Source organism: Crotalus tigris, unplaced genomic scaffold (assembly GCF_016545835.1).
Source record: "Crotalus tigris isolate CLP2741 ecotype Arizona unplaced genomic scaffold, ASM1654583v1 scf7180000018486.1709376, whole genome shotgun sequence".
NCBI classification, from domain to species: domain Eukaryota; kingdom Metazoa; phylum Chordata; class Lepidosauria; order Squamata; family Viperidae; genus Crotalus; species Crotalus tigris.
Window position 1 is genome coordinate 810,777 of NW_024097034.1, and position 18,644 is coordinate 829,420.

Sequence of the window (18,644 nt, forward strand, 5' to 3'; positions counted from 1 at the left end):
TCCTGAAGAAACGTGCCTCGGAGTATTAACTAGGAACAAATTCGGGAAAACCACTAGTAATTGCTAATAATAATAGCACTGGCATTCGTGCGGGTGGCAGCGCTCTTACAAAGGTTCGATAATCATCCAAAATCCTTTCCTTACGCTTTTTTTTTTAATCGATGGCAGCGCGCGGGGAATTGGTTTGGAGATTTCGAGGACGGTTAATGATTTCAATTTAAGAGGCAGCTTTAAGTGTAAAGGATTTGCCGAAGGTCATGCCTCCATAGCCAATATCGAAGGTTGAAACGATTCATCGGGTAACCTAGATTTTAAAACGCGGCCATTGCAGAATCCAAAATCCAACTTTACAACACACGCAAAAGGCGCGGTGACCTTCTGCAACGGGCGAAGCTGTGTGTACAGGATGGCTATTAATTATTTTTTATTGCAAAACTACAATCGCCGCGCATTACTATTAAAGCATTCTTGCCCGGAAGGAGAAGGGAAGACACCCCAGTTCTTTTATTTGCATCCATTCACACACGAAAGACCTGCCGTTCCCTCCCTCCCTGCCTGCCTGCCTCCCTCCCTCCCGCTCTCCGCGTGCTGACTAGAGAGAGCTGGTTATTCTTGCAGCTCTTGTTGTCTTGGCAGGAGTTCAATGAGCAGCAGGCGGAGGAAGGGGAGAGCCTAACACGCAGGCGCTCCTGGGCACTGTCGAAGAATCGAGTCACTGGAGCAGAGCGCCCAAGCGGCGGCGACTGCTTCTGGAGTCCCCGCCCAGTGTGAGTGTCTGGGCGGCCGGCAGCCGGCGGGCAGTGCTGGAGTAGCAAGAGTGCGGTGCGGGCAGAAAGAGCGGCGTGTCGTACTGGGGGGTCGGAGGGAGCTGTGCTCGGGCGATGCATATCGCCACGTCCCCGGAGTCCCGGAAATAGGAGAGCCTGGCAGAAAGCAGAGGCGCTTCCTTCGCCTCGGAGCTGGCATTCAGGGCAAAAGGCTGCAGCGGTTGCAACACGCCGAGCCTCCCCGGTGGCAAGCCGAGCAGCGGTGGGAAGAGGAGGTAGGGGACGAGGCGCGGGGCGCTCGCTGCCCCTGGACTCGGCCATGTCGTCCGCGGCGGTGGCGGTGGCCGCTGCCTCCCGCAGGCAGTCCTGTTACTTGTGCGATCTACCTCGCATGCCCTGGGCCATGATCTGGGATTTCACCGAGCCCGTCTGCAGGGGCTGCGTCAACTACGAAGGGGCCGACCGTGTGGAGTTCGTCATCGACACGGCTCGGCAGCTCAAGCGGGCGCACAGTTTCCAGGAAGGCCGGGCTCCGCCACCTCCGCACACGAAGCAACCGCCACCGCCGCTCAGCACCAAAGAAATGCACTCTGCGGCTGTGGCTACGGCCGAGGCGGCGTCTCGCGCGCCGCCTCAGCCCCACGAGCGCTACTCTCTGGCGGCGGCACTGGCGTCCTCTGAGCGGCCGCCTCCCCGCCTGGGACCCGAGTACGGCGGCGGGAGCAGGCAGGTCAACGGCATCCTCGTTCCCAATGGTTTCTCCAAGCCTGAGGAGCCGCCCGAACTGAACCGTCAGAGTCCCAACCCGCGCCGGACGCACGCGGTGGCCCCCACTTTGGTGCCCCTCATGAACGGAGCTTCCCTGCCCGCCTCCATCAGTATCAGCAGCCGGGCGGCGGCGGCGGCTGCGGCAGCCTCCTTGGCGGCTATCTCCGGAGCGCCGCCAACCCCGCTGCAGGTCTCCGTCTCCCAAGCGCAGCAGAGCCAGCAGCAGCCCGGGGAAGGGGGCGGGCACAAGCGGCCCGGCTCGGTATCTTCCTCGTCGTCTGGGGGCGGCGGCGGCGGCGCCAGCGACCAGGAGGGCAAGGAAAAGGGACAGCCGCAGGCGGCGCGGGGCTCGGCGGACCCTCTGGACCAACTCGGCGTGGAGAGCAAAAACCGGGGGGCAGCGTTGGGATCGGAGCAAGAGTGGCTGGGCAAGCCCAAGACTGTGCGTGACACTCTGCTGGCCTTGCAGCACAGCGGCCACGCGGCGCCCTTCGAAAGCAAGTTCAAGAAGGAGCCCGGCATGGCGGGAGGGAGACTGTTGGGCTACGACAGCAACGGGGCCGCGGCCAAATCAGGTAAGAAAGGCGGGCGTCTGACGCGGGCATGGGGTTCTTGTGGAGGGAGAACCGCTCGCCCTTCTTCCCTGAAACACCGGGTCAGGTGCGCTTTTGCAGCCTCCTTCCCTGTGCCTGGCTGTGGCAGCGTACTCCGGGCTCGGAAGTAGCATCTGGCGGGGAGGTTTCCCCTCCTTATTCCTGGCCACTTTCTCTTGTGCGGGGAGCTGTGGGGCAGGCGGGGCTGGGAAACGTTTTGTCTTCCTCCTTCTGCACCAGGCTAGAACTCAGAGCGTGCAAATTAACAAACATGCGGAAGTTAGCTAGAGACTTAGTGTGCATGGATAAATGTAGGGCTCTTCTCTGTGTGAGTGGATTATGACGCATTGGGTGCACAGTTGACTGTGAATGTGTTTCCAGCCAGTGGAAAATTACAAGCATGCAATTGTTTCTTTGGCTCATGGCCACTAATGTGGGAGGAGAGAGGCACAATGTAAGTTACATTTGACTGCAGCGTGTACCATAATAGTATGAGCAGTGGCCCAGGACGTTGGTCTATCTTGCAGAAGCTGATTCAGAAACCCAGTTAAGGTGAACTCTTGTTGGTTTTGAGCTGGTCTTCCCCATTTGTATCCAGTGAGTAATTTGGCTGAGGTCCAGCTGCTTCAACTGACTAGACTGTGATATAGGACAGACCATTCTCTCTGCAACATGATCTCATCTCCTCCACTGCTTCTTTCTAGGGGCTCGGGCTGCGAGGAAGAGAAAGGCTTCTCCAGAGCCAGAAGGTGAAGCTGGACCTCCAAAAATCAATGGCGAGGCACAGTCATGGTTACCCACCTCATCAGAAGGGATGAAAATACCAATGGCAGCTGCATCTTTCATGTCCCCACCACCACCAACTGCTTCGCCTCATTCTAATCGGACCACGCCACCAGAGGCAGTTCAGAATGGTCAGTCCCCTATGGCTGCGCTAATTTTGGTTGCAGACAACGCCGGGGGCAACCATGCTTCCAAAGATGCCAACCAGGTTCACTCCACCACCAGGAGGAATAGCAGTAGTCCCCCTTCTCCATCCCCTATGAACCAAAGAAGGCTGGCCAGGGAAGTGCCAAGCCAAGGGGCAAACCCTGGAGGGATGGAACCAGTGCACCCTGTCAGCCTCCCAGACTCTTCTCTGGCAGCAAGTGTCCCCCTCTGCTGCACCCTGTGTCACGAGCGATTGGAAGACACCCACTTTGTGCAGTGTCCCTCCGTTCCTTCTCATAAGTTTTGCTTCCCTTGCTCTAGACAGAGCATCAAACAGCAAGGAGCTAATGGCGAAGTGTATTGTCCCAGTGGGGAGAAGTGCCCCCTAGTGGGTTCCAATGTCCCTTGGGCCTTCATGCAAGGGGAGATTGCAACCATTCTTGCAGGAGATGTCAAAGTGAAAAAAGAGAGGGACTCATGACTTTTCCAGTTTTTCATTGCAACATCAACTTTAACAGAAAACGGCTTGAACTGTATATACCTATAAATATTATAAATATCTATATATATATTATATTATATATATATATATATATATATATATATATCCAAGACAAGGGAAATGTAGACTTCATAAAACATGGCTGTATAATTTTGATTTCTTTTTTGAATACATTGTGTTTCTATATTTTTGAAGACAAAAGGTATGTACTTATAAATGCTCTTTTTTGTTGTTGTTATAGCAACTATTTGTTGTGCTTCCTTGGTGACAGTTACTGTTCAGTGTAGGCTGTGACTTGCGCTGCTTTTTTTAGAGAGCACTTGGCAAACCAGAAATGCTTCTAGCTGTAAATTGTATGCATTTGGTTCTCCCCCCCTTTTTTTTTTTTAAAAAAATGCCAAATACATCTTTCAACATTGTAAAGATTGCCTTATTGTCTGTGGTTCCTTTTTCTTTTCTTTTCTTTTTTGCCCTTATTCATGCTGAAGGCATTTTAGGTTTTAGAGAAATTATGGCATTAAAAAGATCATAGGATTCAAACAAGGTTGGTATTAGTCCAGTCCAAAGACATGAAGCAATAGGGGTTTGTGTGGAAATACTATTATTCCTTCACTGCTGCTGCTGCAAAAACTGGCCAGCGTTTTTTGCTTGTAGAAGGAAGTTGTTTGCAGACTATTCAGCTTAAAGTGAGGTGCTATTGTGTTAGAGACTGAGGAGGTGGGTTGTTTTTTGTTTTTTTTTGTTAAAGGCAAAATAACCACAGTTCTAATAGTTGGTAGTAAGATTGCAAAACTGTTTTTGTCATGAATTGCTTAAGGTTCCTGCAGTTCTTTTGTGATAAAATTTAATTATTGACTAGCCCTGCGTTAGTTCAAACAGAATAGCACTGCCATCTTTTTAATAAATTCACAACTTTCCAACATCAATGAATGGAACATTGCCATGCCCTTCATACTTGTATGGAAAACACTGAGGTAGGTTTTAAGGATTTCTACAGTAGTGCGGAAGAACTTTCTTCTTTACACTTAAATGTTTTAGAACTAACTATTGCTATTGCTTTTGTTGCTGATGTCACCTAATTGAGTAGAGCAAAAGCAGAGAGGTAATGACAGCAGCAGAGAAGGTTTTGCTTGGCATGTCTGTGTTGTCAGCAGAGAGATTAATGGGGATTTCTGTCTGAAATTTCCTAATCCAACCTAGGATTTAAATCTCCTTGAATTTTTATGAAGGCATCCCATGCCTTCTGGACTATATCTTCATCCATTATTTTGCATAACTAGTATTTTGATCATCCTTCTTTTTGCTTCAGAAGACAGATACCGGTATTTTAGATAAACATCAGCTGCTAGAAATAGTCAAGACTCACTGTAGTGTTGCTGTGCTGTTCACAATTGTGTTAGCAACATTGCTGTACAACCACTTTCATTAATTATTGGTGACCACTTTTGCATATGGTCATAAATGATTATTTCAAATAGCAGTTTGCCCCTCTGTATTAGGTATTAACAATATATTGTCTTTAGCTACATTTAATCATATTTTATACTATTGGGTCAGACTGTTTTTAGGTGTTCATCTTCAGTCTTCTATTTAATGCTGAATAGATTTTGATAGGGTCCTTTTTTAGTGGTCAACACATTTGAAAACCTAACTTTGCACATGTGCAATTCTATTTTTTTTTTTTAACATTTTAATAAGCACACCCACTAGCGTTGTGTTCCGTTTTACAGGTCAGTGTAATATTAAATAACAAGTTTTGCATGATAAACCAATTCAATATTTGAAATTATAGAAATACATATAGATCAGACTGGTGTCTTATGTAAACATGTTTAGAAAGTTTGAGATGGGAAACGCACATATGTACAACTGTAAGGATTCTTTGGAACCACTATAATTGAAATAAGAATTTAGGCACTTTATTAAAAATTGGATTTTGAATTAATAGAGGATAAGTTCTTAAGAATCTTTTTGACATAATACCTCATGTTTTAAACTAATTTGTATGAACGGTTTGCATTTTACGTTAAAAAAATACCCCTACTAAAATTTTCATTGTGACATCTTGGCATGTAGTTCAGATTTGAGCTGCTTAATCTGAGGTGGGATAACAGTTCAGATTTGAGTGTCTTAATCTGAGGTGGATGACAGTAACTCCTTTCTTCAAAATGCTATTCAAGCATGACAGATTATCAAGAAGCATTTGGTTAGAATCCTTAGTTACAATCTTCCTATTGTAGCTCAGTAATATCACTGTATGTTCTTCAAAGTAGTTCAATGAGTGGGATGTTTAAAGCTTGCCATGAACACAGCTGGAACATACTTCAAGACTTTTTATCAGTTCAGCCAATTTCTTCCAAACCTCTGTTAAGGTGACCAGTTCTCATATATTTTATAAATTTATACTACAGAAATGACATAAACTGTGATATGATTTTTTTTAAATGCATTTCTGTGATTTCAATTGGCCTAAGGTAATTTTGTTTTTGTTTTTTTAAATCTGTTTCTGACATCAGCAGATAAGCATATAGCCACATATATACACACACAGATGCACACAATATGCTTCCCTGGCTACAAAGTTTTTTAAAGTGCTTTAGCTGCAACAATACTACAGTTACTATCCAATAAACCAAACAAAACTTGATTCCATTGCAGCTAATGTGAACTTAATTGCTTATTTCAATGGAGTCAGATGTTGCATCCTTAATTTTTTCCAGTTTTTAATGGTGATTCTTTGTATAGCAATAAAGCAAAATGTTGTTTAATGGAGAGTGTGATTGTCACAATCTCACTTTCCTTATACTTTTAAGTTATCATTATTAAAATACCACCTGCACTATGCTTTCATTGTTTATAGTTGCTGAACTAACACATTACTATTTTTTCCTATTTTTTTAATCTTTTGCATTAAATAAAGTGAAATCAGGCATTTAAACATTTTCTGTGAATGTCCTTTTTTATCTTTTTATTTAAATAATAATAATCCTGCAGCTACTGACATAACCTAGTAGCCAAAGCAACTTTTTTTTTAAAGATTACTTTCTTTGATTAGAAGGTGATAGAGAAGAATAGAACAAAGTGTCATCAGAAAATATTTTTTCTTAATTAAGGAGAACTATTCCCTTTTATATTAAGGTTCACAGAATCCAGGCAAGTGAAAAGGAAAAGGGAAACACACAACTTCTGGATACTAGTTATGGTATATTTGAGCTAAATATGTTATGAAATCATGTTTAGGAAAAGGTTTATTTGTGGAGTTCTCCCAATGGCTTTTTATGGCAACAGGATCCTGAGAAATTTCTTCTGTACTTGAGCCAGAAGCTCTCACTTTACTACCAGGGAGAATAGATACAGTGTTCTGCTGATATGAGAGAGCCATTGAGGGCGGATCTGATGTTGCAGTTTTGTAGAAGCTTTTTTTGAGTTGAAGACAGAACACTAATATGAACCATAAACATGCTGCCCTTATTTTAGGTGGAAGAAAGATTCCTTGGACATAATCTAAGTAAATATGTTTAGAATTGAAATAAACACTTTAAAAAAAAAGTTCTCTTCGCTGCAGTGCAGGGAAAAACAGAAAACATGCACCAATGAAGCTTAGATGTCCTCAGTCAAAATACAGAGAAATTGCTGTAGTTGAAATTCTAATGATGTATGCATTGTAAATCCTGATAAGTCTCAGTGCTGGAGAAGAATCAGATATAACAAATCTATATAAATTTTACAAGCATTGCAGTTTCAAGATAGAATGCAATGATTTACATGGGATTTTACAAGCTCAGTGCAAAGATCTGAAGAGCTCTGTGCTGTTGCAATTTGCTTAGTACTGAAAATTGTACTATTAAAGTAGTAAAAAGGATTACAATTAGTAAGTACACTCTTATATTTAACCAATGAATTCAGTAAACCCACCACATTCTCTTTTTTTTCAAGATTAGTTGATTGCTGAACTGTACTATAAATAAAGGACTACACTATCCAACCAATGCCAGTAAAATTTGGCCCAGTTTATGGAACATATATTTATACACATTTTTATTTCAGGGTAGAGAGGGTAGGAATCCAATTGTAAAAGTAATGTGCATAACCAGATAGTGCATTTAATTATGTTACACTAATTTCTGCAAACTTTTTTTTACATTTTTACAAACATAAAATCTCTAAAATTACTCCCATATATTGGAAATAAGAAAACTTAATCAGTGGATTGATTGCTTATGAGGACAACTTAATCTGATCATAAAATGTAGCCAGTTAAAAGCAATCTCTACTTTTGCTTCAGGATCATAACACTGGACTTTTTAAAAAAGATGTTAAATTAATAACTATAATGTGCATGAAACTAATGAGGCAATTGGATTTCTTAAAAACATGGAATGACAAAAAGGGAATTTTTTTATTTTATATAAACATAACTGATTTGTATTTTTAATCTCTTTTCCTCTCCCACGTAAATCTGTTAAAGGTAAATCTGGTCAAAAGTGCAGATCAGCTACTACAAACCAATAAGCAGAGTTCCTCTTCCTCTGATTTCTTTAGACAAATCATTCAGAAACTATTCTAGGTAGATCTAGGTTGGCCACACGAAATTCTGAGTCACCATCATTTGCTTTCCCGTGTTCAAAAAATACAGAATGAGAAGAAACACTTTTCCTGTATCCTAGATGAAGGTCAGGCTATACTAACAGATGAATGGAATGTATATTTACCAATTGCATCATTCCAGACTTTGTAGCTGGGGTGCTTAGCTAACTTATCCAATAACTTTAGCTAAGAGGAAATAATCATAAATCCTTATAAAGGCTTTCATTTTACAATGATGATTTATTCTCAATGTTCTATCCTATGAACACTTATGGATTAAAGGTAGTAGAACAGTCTTCTAAATAAAGGCGTGCAAGTCTGTACTGTTAAATACATATTTTTTACCTTGAAGACATTCTTAACTAAAAAGTTAACTCTAAATTAAAACTGATACTTGTATGCTATTGCTTTATGGAATCAGCTATATGAATAAATGATGTATCCTTATTTTAGATTTAAAAAGTTATCACAGTAGTTAACTAAGTAAAATCCATTGGGGGCACATATTATTTTTAAACAGAACTATCCCAAATGTTGTCTCTCACTTTTATAAAGGTTATTACTTTTCTAATGCTTTCAGGCTAAAATCCAGTCCTGAACCCTTTGTATGTACATGGTTTCAAGTGAAACTCCTTTCAAGTAAATGTAACAGCTACTTATATTAAAATTAGAAATATCTCTCTGCAAATTGTAGCCCGATATGTGTAATTCCAGGCCTAAATAGTACAATTCAGAAATAAGTCCTCACTTGCACAGAATTTATTTTCACATAGTAAGTTTAGGTTGATGGAAATTTATTTTTATAGCTATAGATCTATATGCATTGGTGAACAAATTTCCCAGTTTTCTATCAAAGGGTTATAAACTCTATTAATCTTATGTTACAATTAAAAGGACACAAATGGATTCTTCTTAAATATGGACATTATTTCCTACTTCTCAGGATTGTGTTACCATCTGTCTCTACACATAAACATAAACAATGATAGGAGTTTCAAACTTGTTTGCTTGATATTATACACATGCTGACTCTGTAAACTACTTAAAGAGGGCTGTAAAAGCCCTGTGAAGTGGTATATAAGTCTAGGTGCTATTGCTATGATTTATAGCATATATTGTGGTCTACTTGTGACCTAAAAGGTAACAGAATGGCACTAACAGATTTGTTTTGCAGTGTTGAGCTTTATACTCAGCAAGGATTGATAAAGTTGCTGGGAACTCTCCAATGTCCTTAAGGGATCAAGTACCATATTAAAAAAAATGACCTTATTTTCCTTTTGTAAGCAGAAGTGTTCAAAGAGAAGGGAAACAAAAGGAAGGTGAATGCTTTCCAGTTCAATCATGCTGATAACACACCTTCACTGGTTGAAAAATAATAGGATTAACAATATTAATGGATGCTGGAACATAATAAAAAATCCAGCCTGGGTGGTAGGGTATAAAAATACAGAATGGAGGATGGATGGATGGATGGATGGTAGATAGATAGATAGATAGAGAGAGAGAGAGAGACAGACAGACAGACAGACATCTTCAAAAGCACATCAAAACTATCCTGGAAGAAGACAATATCAAACAACTTCTATTGTCAAGAAAACTGCACAGACATCTTTAGATATCAGCAGGAGCTGAGGTTTACTCAAAGAAGCCCCTACTTTAAGACTATGCTTTCAAAGTTTGCCAACCTAACTCATTTGCCAAGCATCATACACTACACTAACTTAGAAAGCAGTCAATCATACCTTAGTGTGATTAAGATCCTGAACTACAGCCTGGGAAGTCATGAAAGCTAAATGGGTCCTTTATTTATTTATTTACCTCCCTACATACCTTCTTACTATTTGAACTTACAGACTTATAAGCAGTGTGAACTACCAACATAAATGTCCCAACTCCAAGAAATTTGATATATATAAAGTATTCACTGGGAAGAAACAAATGAATAAAGCCAGTTCCACAGGTCCCAAATATCTGCTGAAACAGACATGTCTTAATAGCTTTATGGAAAGCCAGAAAGAGCTGGAACTTGTCTAATATTGACAATGGACATTAGACAATGAACAATGGATCTCTCAGTGTTGTTCCAGAGAAAGGGGACAGTGACAGAAAAATCAACTTCAAAATCATGCAGATGACTTCAATAACCACTGGGATCTAGAGGGAGCACCCTCTTCCAGATATTATGCTAGTTAACTATCTCTTAGCCCAACTTATCCTACTAGTTCCTGTTATGGGCAAAAAAAATGAAAGGGAAATGGTAGGCATACCTTTGCCTTCAGTTCCTGGGGAACAGGGACAGTAAAAGGAAAATCAACTGTTAAAATTTGCTATGGTCAAATTCAGCCATTAGAGAACGATGTTTTCATGTTCAACCATATCCATTCCTCTCCTCTATATGAGATCTAATTGTCCTGCAACTAGCCAGTTTCCGTTATCTCACTCTAGAGCAATGTTTCTCAATCTTGGCAACTTTTAAGATATGTGGACAGCTGGAAGATGTGAAGTCCACAGATCTTAAGATTTCCATGGTTGAGAAGTACTGTTCTAAAGGATTTAGTTCTTGGGTGTCCAACCTTTTGGCTTGCCTGGGCCACACTGGGAGAAGAGGAATTGTCTTGGGCCACATATAAAATATATAATATTATAATCTATATAATATAGCTATATGTATAAAACTATAATCTCATAATAACATTAAAGTTTATGATCTTGTGGGGCTGCGTTACTAGCTTCCCAGCTGTGGACTATAGGCTGGACAAGCCTGAATAAACAATAATGGCAGGGTCTATTTCCTGCTTTCCTGGGTTATTTTTGCATTACATGCTTCTTTATTTCATGTTATTTTAGTTTGGGAGATACCCAAATGGCAGAAAGGGCAGACAAACCAGCCTAGAAAAGTCCAACTGGAGTCCTGCACTCTGATCTACTCCGTTTCTTGTTGTGGTGCCTTGACTAGCAAATGGTCTCACTGCTTGCTGGTGTTGCGTTAAAAGGAACCTGCAGCAAAATTAAAGGGTACCTTGTTCATCATGACCAGTTTACTCATCCTAACTAGCACATTCACAACCCAGACAGCACTATTTGGCAGTGACTCAGGGAAGACAGGACAAAGACAGCATAGCAATTGGCAACAAGGACAACAAATTGTATGACAAAATCGGTTTGTGCCAGCCTAAGAATAATTGAACAGATAGCGCTTTAGATCAGTGGTGTAAAAGACTGATATAGAGATCAGAAACCATATTTTGAAAGCCATAATCTTCCTGTTGTGCTGGTGAGCTTCCCAAGGTCATAAGACTGACTAATTAGAGGATAAGGAGGCGGGGAAGTATTGGTAGGCTTTCATCTGATCTAGCAAGATGACCTTTTTATTCCGGCTTTCTCAAATCTCAAGACTGTTGTTCATTTTAAGGAGATCACTAACCCATACACATGCACACAAATAAGCTAGCCAAGGTTTGACTCAGTGTTTACTAGCTAAAATCAAAACATTGAGGTTTGTTTGCCAAGGAAGATCCCTCACAGAAGAACCATGAATTGCTATTAAGAATTATTGTTTCATGTGCAATTTCAAAACCAATTTTAGAAAGCAATGTGACTGAAGAAATTATAGATCTGCTGAATTGTAAATAAATAAGGTAGGCTTTGATATTAATCCCCACAGGTTGCAGCACCAATTTTACATAAGAAGAAAGCACTTTGACAGCACTGCTGAAAGAAAGGTCCCTGCTTCTGGATCCAGGTTGTCAAGACAAGAAAATGATTCACCCTACACTACAGTATCAAGGATTTCCCTTTGGGGTACTGCCATCTTTGTGATTGTATTATTCTCCACAATGCTTCCTTTTGGCTGAGCTTTGCTTCAAGGTGAGAAAGTGATTCTTAATGGTTTCTGGGAATCTTGGAGTGAATCATCTGATTACCAGCAGTATATGTTGAAGCCTGTCCCTTAGTTATATGATGAATAGTAACTCTGAGATAGGAAATACTGTGCTACTGGCAGATGGTGTCTTTAACAAAGAAAACTATATTAGCAAATTCCCTTAGGAAACATTTAGAAACTACTCATAGGAAAATGGAAAACTACCTTATATTGACTCAGCTAATTTTGAGTCCTTTTCTAGTTTTTTTGCATATGTGTTTCTCTTACTATCTTGTTATCAAATACAGAGTATTTAGCAAGATCGATTAGATAGCTTTTCAGGGAATTAAGTTTTTTTTCCCCTGGGAAACTGTTTTAAGCTTTGAATGATAAATAAAGCTTGTGTCATTTGAGTGATAGAGCTTGTTCCACTCCTATTTTAAGGTTTATTATCAAATTGCCAGAAAATTATGATTATTGTGCATGAGGGATTTGGATGGGGTGGGAGGAAAGGATAAATTATTCTCGCCTCTTGGATATTGAAGATGAGAAGCTAAGCGTAAAACACCATAAATTCTATCCAAAAAAACCCCATGTAAAATTTAATTTAATGAAAACTCTTGCAATAGGAATCATAATCCTAAGATATTGCAAGATAATCCTCAAGTCAATGGGACCTATTTCCATCTAAAATGCTTAAAACAGTGCATTTAAATATTTCCTTTTGCCTGAGTTGATGTACAAAGATCGCTTGCAGTATATTACTTGCAAGAAAAAACTGCATCTTGGGAAAATCACAGAGTGTTACCTCAAAGCTGGCATTCTCTTGTACTCACACATCTTAGAAGCTATCTCTTTTAATGTACATATACTTTCAGTTACTGAGAAAAATCACACAAACACATCAGAAATAACTTCTGTAGCACCAGGGTTTTACAAAACATCAGCCTTGTAATTTTAAAGGGGTTAAAAATGGAGTGACTAATAAATAACTTGTTTACCAAGCACTTGAACTGCCATCTAGCCATGTGGTCTCTGTCATTAAGGTTTGTTCAAGGTGCACATTGCTCCAAGCAAAGTCCTAAGTCCAAATACTAATGTTTATGCAGCCCTATTCACCTTCGCCTTCAAAGACTATAATCTTGAGTATTATTTCTTCACCCTTGCCAATATAAACTGGCAAGTTTTTCTCCTATCCTACAGCTCAGCCCTGAGCCTTTCAAAACTTGTTTCTACAAGGAATGTTTTTTGGAATGGTGTTGTTGGAAGTGGGAAAAAAATCTGATTTGTGGGATGTTCAGGGAACCATGTGTTTTGATGTACATGCTAATCTAGATACCTGAAATGTGTTATAAACTCTTGGGCTGGGACAAGGGCCAAAGTGCTAATATACTGTAACGTAATTCAGCACACACAAAAACTGTAATTCAGGGTGTGACCACCATAAAATGCTTGTGTTTTTAACTGCTCATAGCAGGTAATCAGCAGGTGAATGCCCTTCCATCTCCAAATCTACCAGTCAGGAAAAGCTGGACTTAAAACAGCTTTCCCAGGGTAAAAAATTACGGTGGTTCCCTGAAAATCTATCTAATGAATCTCGCTAAATATACTATATTTGATAGCCATGCTCGTGATGAACACTGAAACATCACAGAGGGCAAATCCTCAAGAGTAAACCGCAGGAGCAGGTCTTACCTGACCGGATTGCACATGAAGGGCAAAACCAACCACATTCTGCTATATTTAGAGTTTAAGTTTTGAAACCAAAACTTAATATGCAAAGATTTTAATAGAAGTCAAAATATATGTCCATAAAAGTAAAACAACGTTACCCTATTTCTGGCCAGTCAAGAGCTCAGCCTCACCCAACCCAGCCAGCCAAAGTTCGCTTAATTCAAAAGGCACATACGTCAGATCGAGTCTCTAACTCGCCTTCCTCTGCTATACAAGTTCTGAGAAACCTAACTCATTTTAAAGAGGAAGTTGTAAAAAAAAAAAAAAAATAAACCAGCAAGGCCAAAGTTCATTACTACTCATTCCTCCAGTTTCCTCTAAATCTTGATCTTAAAAATATATTAGATTTGCAATAAAAGACCGATCCGGGCGTTTCGAAAGGTGCAGTTTAGGGATTCAGAGAAATGAAGCACTTTTTACTGTTTAGCTTTCCCGACGGCCTACTTTTTCCTCCCTTCCCTCCCTGCAAAAAACAAAACAAAAAAAAAAACTGCTAGCTCATCACGTACCGCTGCAGGGCACTGAGGGCAAAGCCACAAGCTGCGGAAGCCGCTGCTCAACTCGAGCAAACTCCGCCTTGCAAGGAAACGGCCCCCGCTATAATTAGAGCCAGCGGGGAGGGCGCAGGCTCAGTGCTTCCTCGCAGGCGGGATCGGCTTCGGGCCTGTGTTGGTGTCCGAACTGAGCCGTACCAAGAAAGGCATGATAGCTGCTGACTCCAGCCTTTTTATTCAAACAGGGTCACCTCGTGGTGAACCAAATATAGTCAGCATCGGAGGCTGGTAGATCCCTCGGCAAAGAGGAAGAATGTGACGGCGTTGCGCAACCGGGGGGGGGGGAGTGCAAGCGATGATGTGTCGCGCAGCCGCCCGCTGGGCGGGCAAAGGATTAGTGTTGCCTTGTTTTCCCCTTCCTGCTTTTGCTTGCGATTCCTGCCCGCAAGTCCTTTGAGGCCGCTGACTCATTCGTCGAATTGTTGGGAGTAAATTGTTGCATCTTCAGCAGAATCTGCATTGCTCAAATAGTCCCAATGTTTTTATAAAATATGTGGAATTATTTAGAGTTATGACATTTGTGTATACTATACGCAGATACTTCACACATTCTATTTAGAACCTAACTCGGTCGCCCGGAGTTCGATGTAAGATGGGTGGTTATATAAATGTTTTGCGTAAAAAAGTAAAAATAAGCTACGTGCAGGAGAGGCTTGTTTGCTGAAGAATCGTATAGTAATCCCTACTGTCACTTCCAATTGTTTTTTCCCAAAAAAATGTTATTCAGGCCCTTTGGGATGAGAAGCAAATATTTCTTAAAGCCAAGTCAAAGCCATTAAGAAGGTTCAAGTTTGATTCACTTCCATCCTGTCCTTGAAATGCATTTTATCAGGAAAATTTTAACTACAACACTGTAAGGAAATACTTTTTTTAAAAAATGAGAAGCATGCTTTAAACATAGATGGAGTTATAAATATATAAGGGAAACTAAAATATAGGTATTAAAAACAGATTTTAATTCATAAAAATGCTTATATTAGACTTTGCAATAGCTATTCCACCATTGGAAGAAATTAGGCCTAGTCTAAGTATCTAACCTTTTTGCAAGCTATTGCCATCAATTTCATCTTGTCTGGATTCAATTCCAGCATGTTTTAGCTCAGCTTTACGGTCTCAATACTTGCTATAGCCTTAAAGCAATAGCTTCCAGCTGATAGTTACCAAAACAAATATGCTGTGTCATTGGCATATAGATGAGATCTCACTCTAGAGCAGTGATGGCGAACCTTTTAGAGACCAAGTGCTCCAAAACCGCCCCCACCCAGCCCCCCACCCGCCCACGCAGGGCCACTCACCGCCTCCACAGCCTGCCGCAGATCGCCCAGGCAACCCAGCAACACCATGGTGGCCGTGGCCTCTGCCCATGTCCCACAGCATCATCTGCAGGCGATGGGGCATGAGGGCAGAGTCTTGTCCCCGCTGCCCGGCTGCCATGTCCTTGGCTGTGCTGTGACACGCGGGCTGCGCTCGGGGGTGACCCTTGGGGGCTGTTGGTGAGGGCCGCGGGGGGAGGTGGGGCTGGGGCGATAGTGTGCTTGCCCATAGAGAGGGCTCTGAGTGCCGGTTCTGGCACGCGTGCCATAGATTCACCACCACTGCTCTAGATGTTCCTAGCTTCACAATATCATATGGAGTGATGACTCTTGTGTAGGTTCAGATGACCTCGGGAGACTGAATTTCCTAATCATCAATCTTTGAATTACTTTGTCTAAACTAGTGGAACAACTCAAATTTGATCTCAGGAGTTCTCACCTAATAACTATAGCAGATATAGCCAGTTTCAGCAACCCACAAAATTGGAAGATAACTACAAGATCTAGTAGGCGTGGAGAAGTGAATCTAACCCAAGAATCTTAGAACCACATTATTTACTGACATAGAAGATACACGGAATGCAATCTTGGAGAATATAGTTTATTGTTTATCTAAACCCAATTATAAGCTGAATTAAAGAGAGCCTTAAATATTTCAAAATCTCAATAGGAGAAAGAAAATTTCAGCTTTCTCTGCGGCTTGTATTCCAGGTATTATGGATTTCCACTTCTAGAATGCTTGTCGTCTTGATCAACAATTGTCTAAAAAGACCTTGATAGTATCCGATTGGAGAAAACAAGATTATTTTAACAATAATATTGTGATGGGGTTTGCACTTTTACCATCATTTGTCATTTGAAATGATGTGGTTTACAAATATTTCTTACATTACCCTCATAAGATGGACATTTGCCTTAAATGTTGTTTTCTAGACATGGAAAAAGTAATGTAGAAAAAGATTTAGAAACAGCACCTGGAGGAAGAATTGGAAATTATTTTTCTTAGGAGGAAAATAATTAAAGATATAATTCCATTGAGATCTGTAATAAGTACATAAAACTTTCTGCTGCAACATTATTTCTTTTAAACTATCACCATTGCTGTCCATGCAAAAGTAGCAACTTCACTGTGGGATTTATTTTAATAATGAAAACACAAGATAGAAAAATAATAAATGGCAGTTCATTCTCCAAATAACTGGAAGGTGCTTATTGTTTATATGTAGAGCAATCTTTTGTTAATTTGTTTTAGCATATTGAAATATTAGAAAAGATGAGCATTGTTGTTGTTGTTAATTGCGAAGTCGTGTCCGACCAATCGCGACCCCATGGACAACGTTCCTCCAGGTCTTCCTGTCCTCTACCATATTCTGGAGTCCATTTAAATTCACACCTACTGCTTCAGTGACTCCATCCAGCCATCTCATTCTCTGTCGTCCCCTTCTTCTATTGCCCTCATGGACAGTACTAAAAGGAAAAAAGATGAGCATATTGGTTGTTTATCACATTTCTATTCTGTCCAACAATTGAAGCTTCTACAAAAAAAATAAAGGATCAGGATAACATTTTGTAATAGATAAATAAATAGACAAAATAGACAAATATTTTATTTATCAACTGCCTTTATAGCTCTGTTTTTCTATTAAAGCCCATTTTATCTCTACAATTATCCCACTGTGAGACAGATTGGCCTGAAATAAGAATGATTCTTCCAAATCACCCAGAGAGCTTTGTGGTCAAGCAGTCAAATACTTTATTACTACACCACATTGGGTTTCATATATCATAGGGTGGATATCCTTGATGACATTGCATATGCTAGCTATTAATCATACTTCTAGGGAAATTATTTTTCTGTAATCTCTTTCTTGATAGGCATGGTAAGGAGGGAGTGGCAGTATTGAATTCATAGCCAGGTAGTAGCACCCAGCTAGTATTGGTTGTTCTCAAAAAATCAAAGCAGAATTAGACTTGGATGGAAGACCACCAGCAAATTCTAGGGTTAAAGGCTAGATTGGGAAGTTAAGAAAATAAATCCCAGAAGAAGACAGTAGAAAACAGCTTCAAGATTATTCCCTAGATAACTACATGAACTACATCAGCTTTATTTTTATTGTTTGAACAACCTACAACATTTCTTTTATCAAGAGCCAACAAAAAAAGTATAGGTCTACTCCTCTCTAAATCAGATTTTAAAATTACTTTCAACTTTTAAAAAAGTTATTGACTATTTCTCTCCAGGAAACAATAACCATGTCATGCCCTAATTATTTTTCCCTTTGCTGTTGAGGGGATTATTTTATATATTATTGTGTCTATAAATTTATTGAGATTACAGTGGATTTACCAGACAGAATCCAAGTTGCCCGACTGCTGTTCAAGCCAATGCAAATAATAACTAATCTCTTAGTGCTGCTTTCTCTTTGATCTTGTCTTACTCAATAGCAGTAAGATGTTCCTGGCAGAGTATTTCTTGGAATTACTGTACTTGCATGGGGGTTAGTACTTTGGCCTTGTGCCACTTCTCCAAAGTAGGAAGAATAATGGATTTGGGGTTTTTAAATCATTTTGTATATGAGTTTTGTGTTGGTGGAAACCGCCAGAGGGATGGTTTGAAAGGCAGAAGTCAATCTTTCTACAGTCTAGAGCAGACATGTCAAACTCGCAACGTCACGTGACATCTATCGGAGCTTTTTCTCCATTGCCGGCAATGGGGTGGGCATGGTTTCCTGGTGATGCATCCAGCCCGTGGGCTGGCAGTTTGACACCCCTGGTCTAGAGCAATATTAACTATAAATTTATATTTCTTTATTGACACCATGGATATATCCTGACCTTAAAAATATAATGAAATTCTTTGGGCATATTCAGTTTGTTTAAAAGCAATAGGAAACATTTAGGGTTTTTCTCCCTGAGCCATCTGCTGGGACAGTGGTTTTTAAGTGCAGGGTTAACTTAAGACATTTGGTGCCCAGAAGTGGAAAATCAAAATAGTGGTCCTTTCTAATAGCATTTTAAAGCTGCTGTCTGAGAA

General features: G+C 40.5%; 1 protein-coding gene across 1 annotated transcript; it reads left to right on the forward strand.

Annotated features, from left to right (window-relative positions):
- Positions 1–621: 621 nt before the first annotated feature.
- Positions 622–8,825, forward strand: IRF2BP2 (interferon regulatory factor 2 binding protein 2). Its single transcript, XM_039353009.1, has 2 exons — positions 622–2,110; positions 2,833–8,825. Exons 1-2 carry the CDS (start codon positions 1,087–1,089, stop codon positions 3,537–3,539), a joined length of 1,731 nt encoding a protein of 576 aa, XP_039208943.1. The 5' UTR covers positions 622–1,086; the 3' UTR covers positions 3,540–8,825.
- The last annotated feature ends 9,819 nt before the right edge of the window (positions 8,826–18,644 follow it).

Coding starts and splice junctions, on each gene's coding strand:
- IRF2BP2 (XM_039353009.1), top strand. CDS start 1,087: ATGTCGTCCGCGGCGGTGGCGGTGGCCGCTGCCTCCCGCAGGCAGTCC. Junction 2,111..2,832: donor CGGGGCCGCGGCCAAATCAG/GTAAGAAAGGCG, acceptor GCTTCTTTCTAG/GGGCTCGGGCTGCGAGGAAG.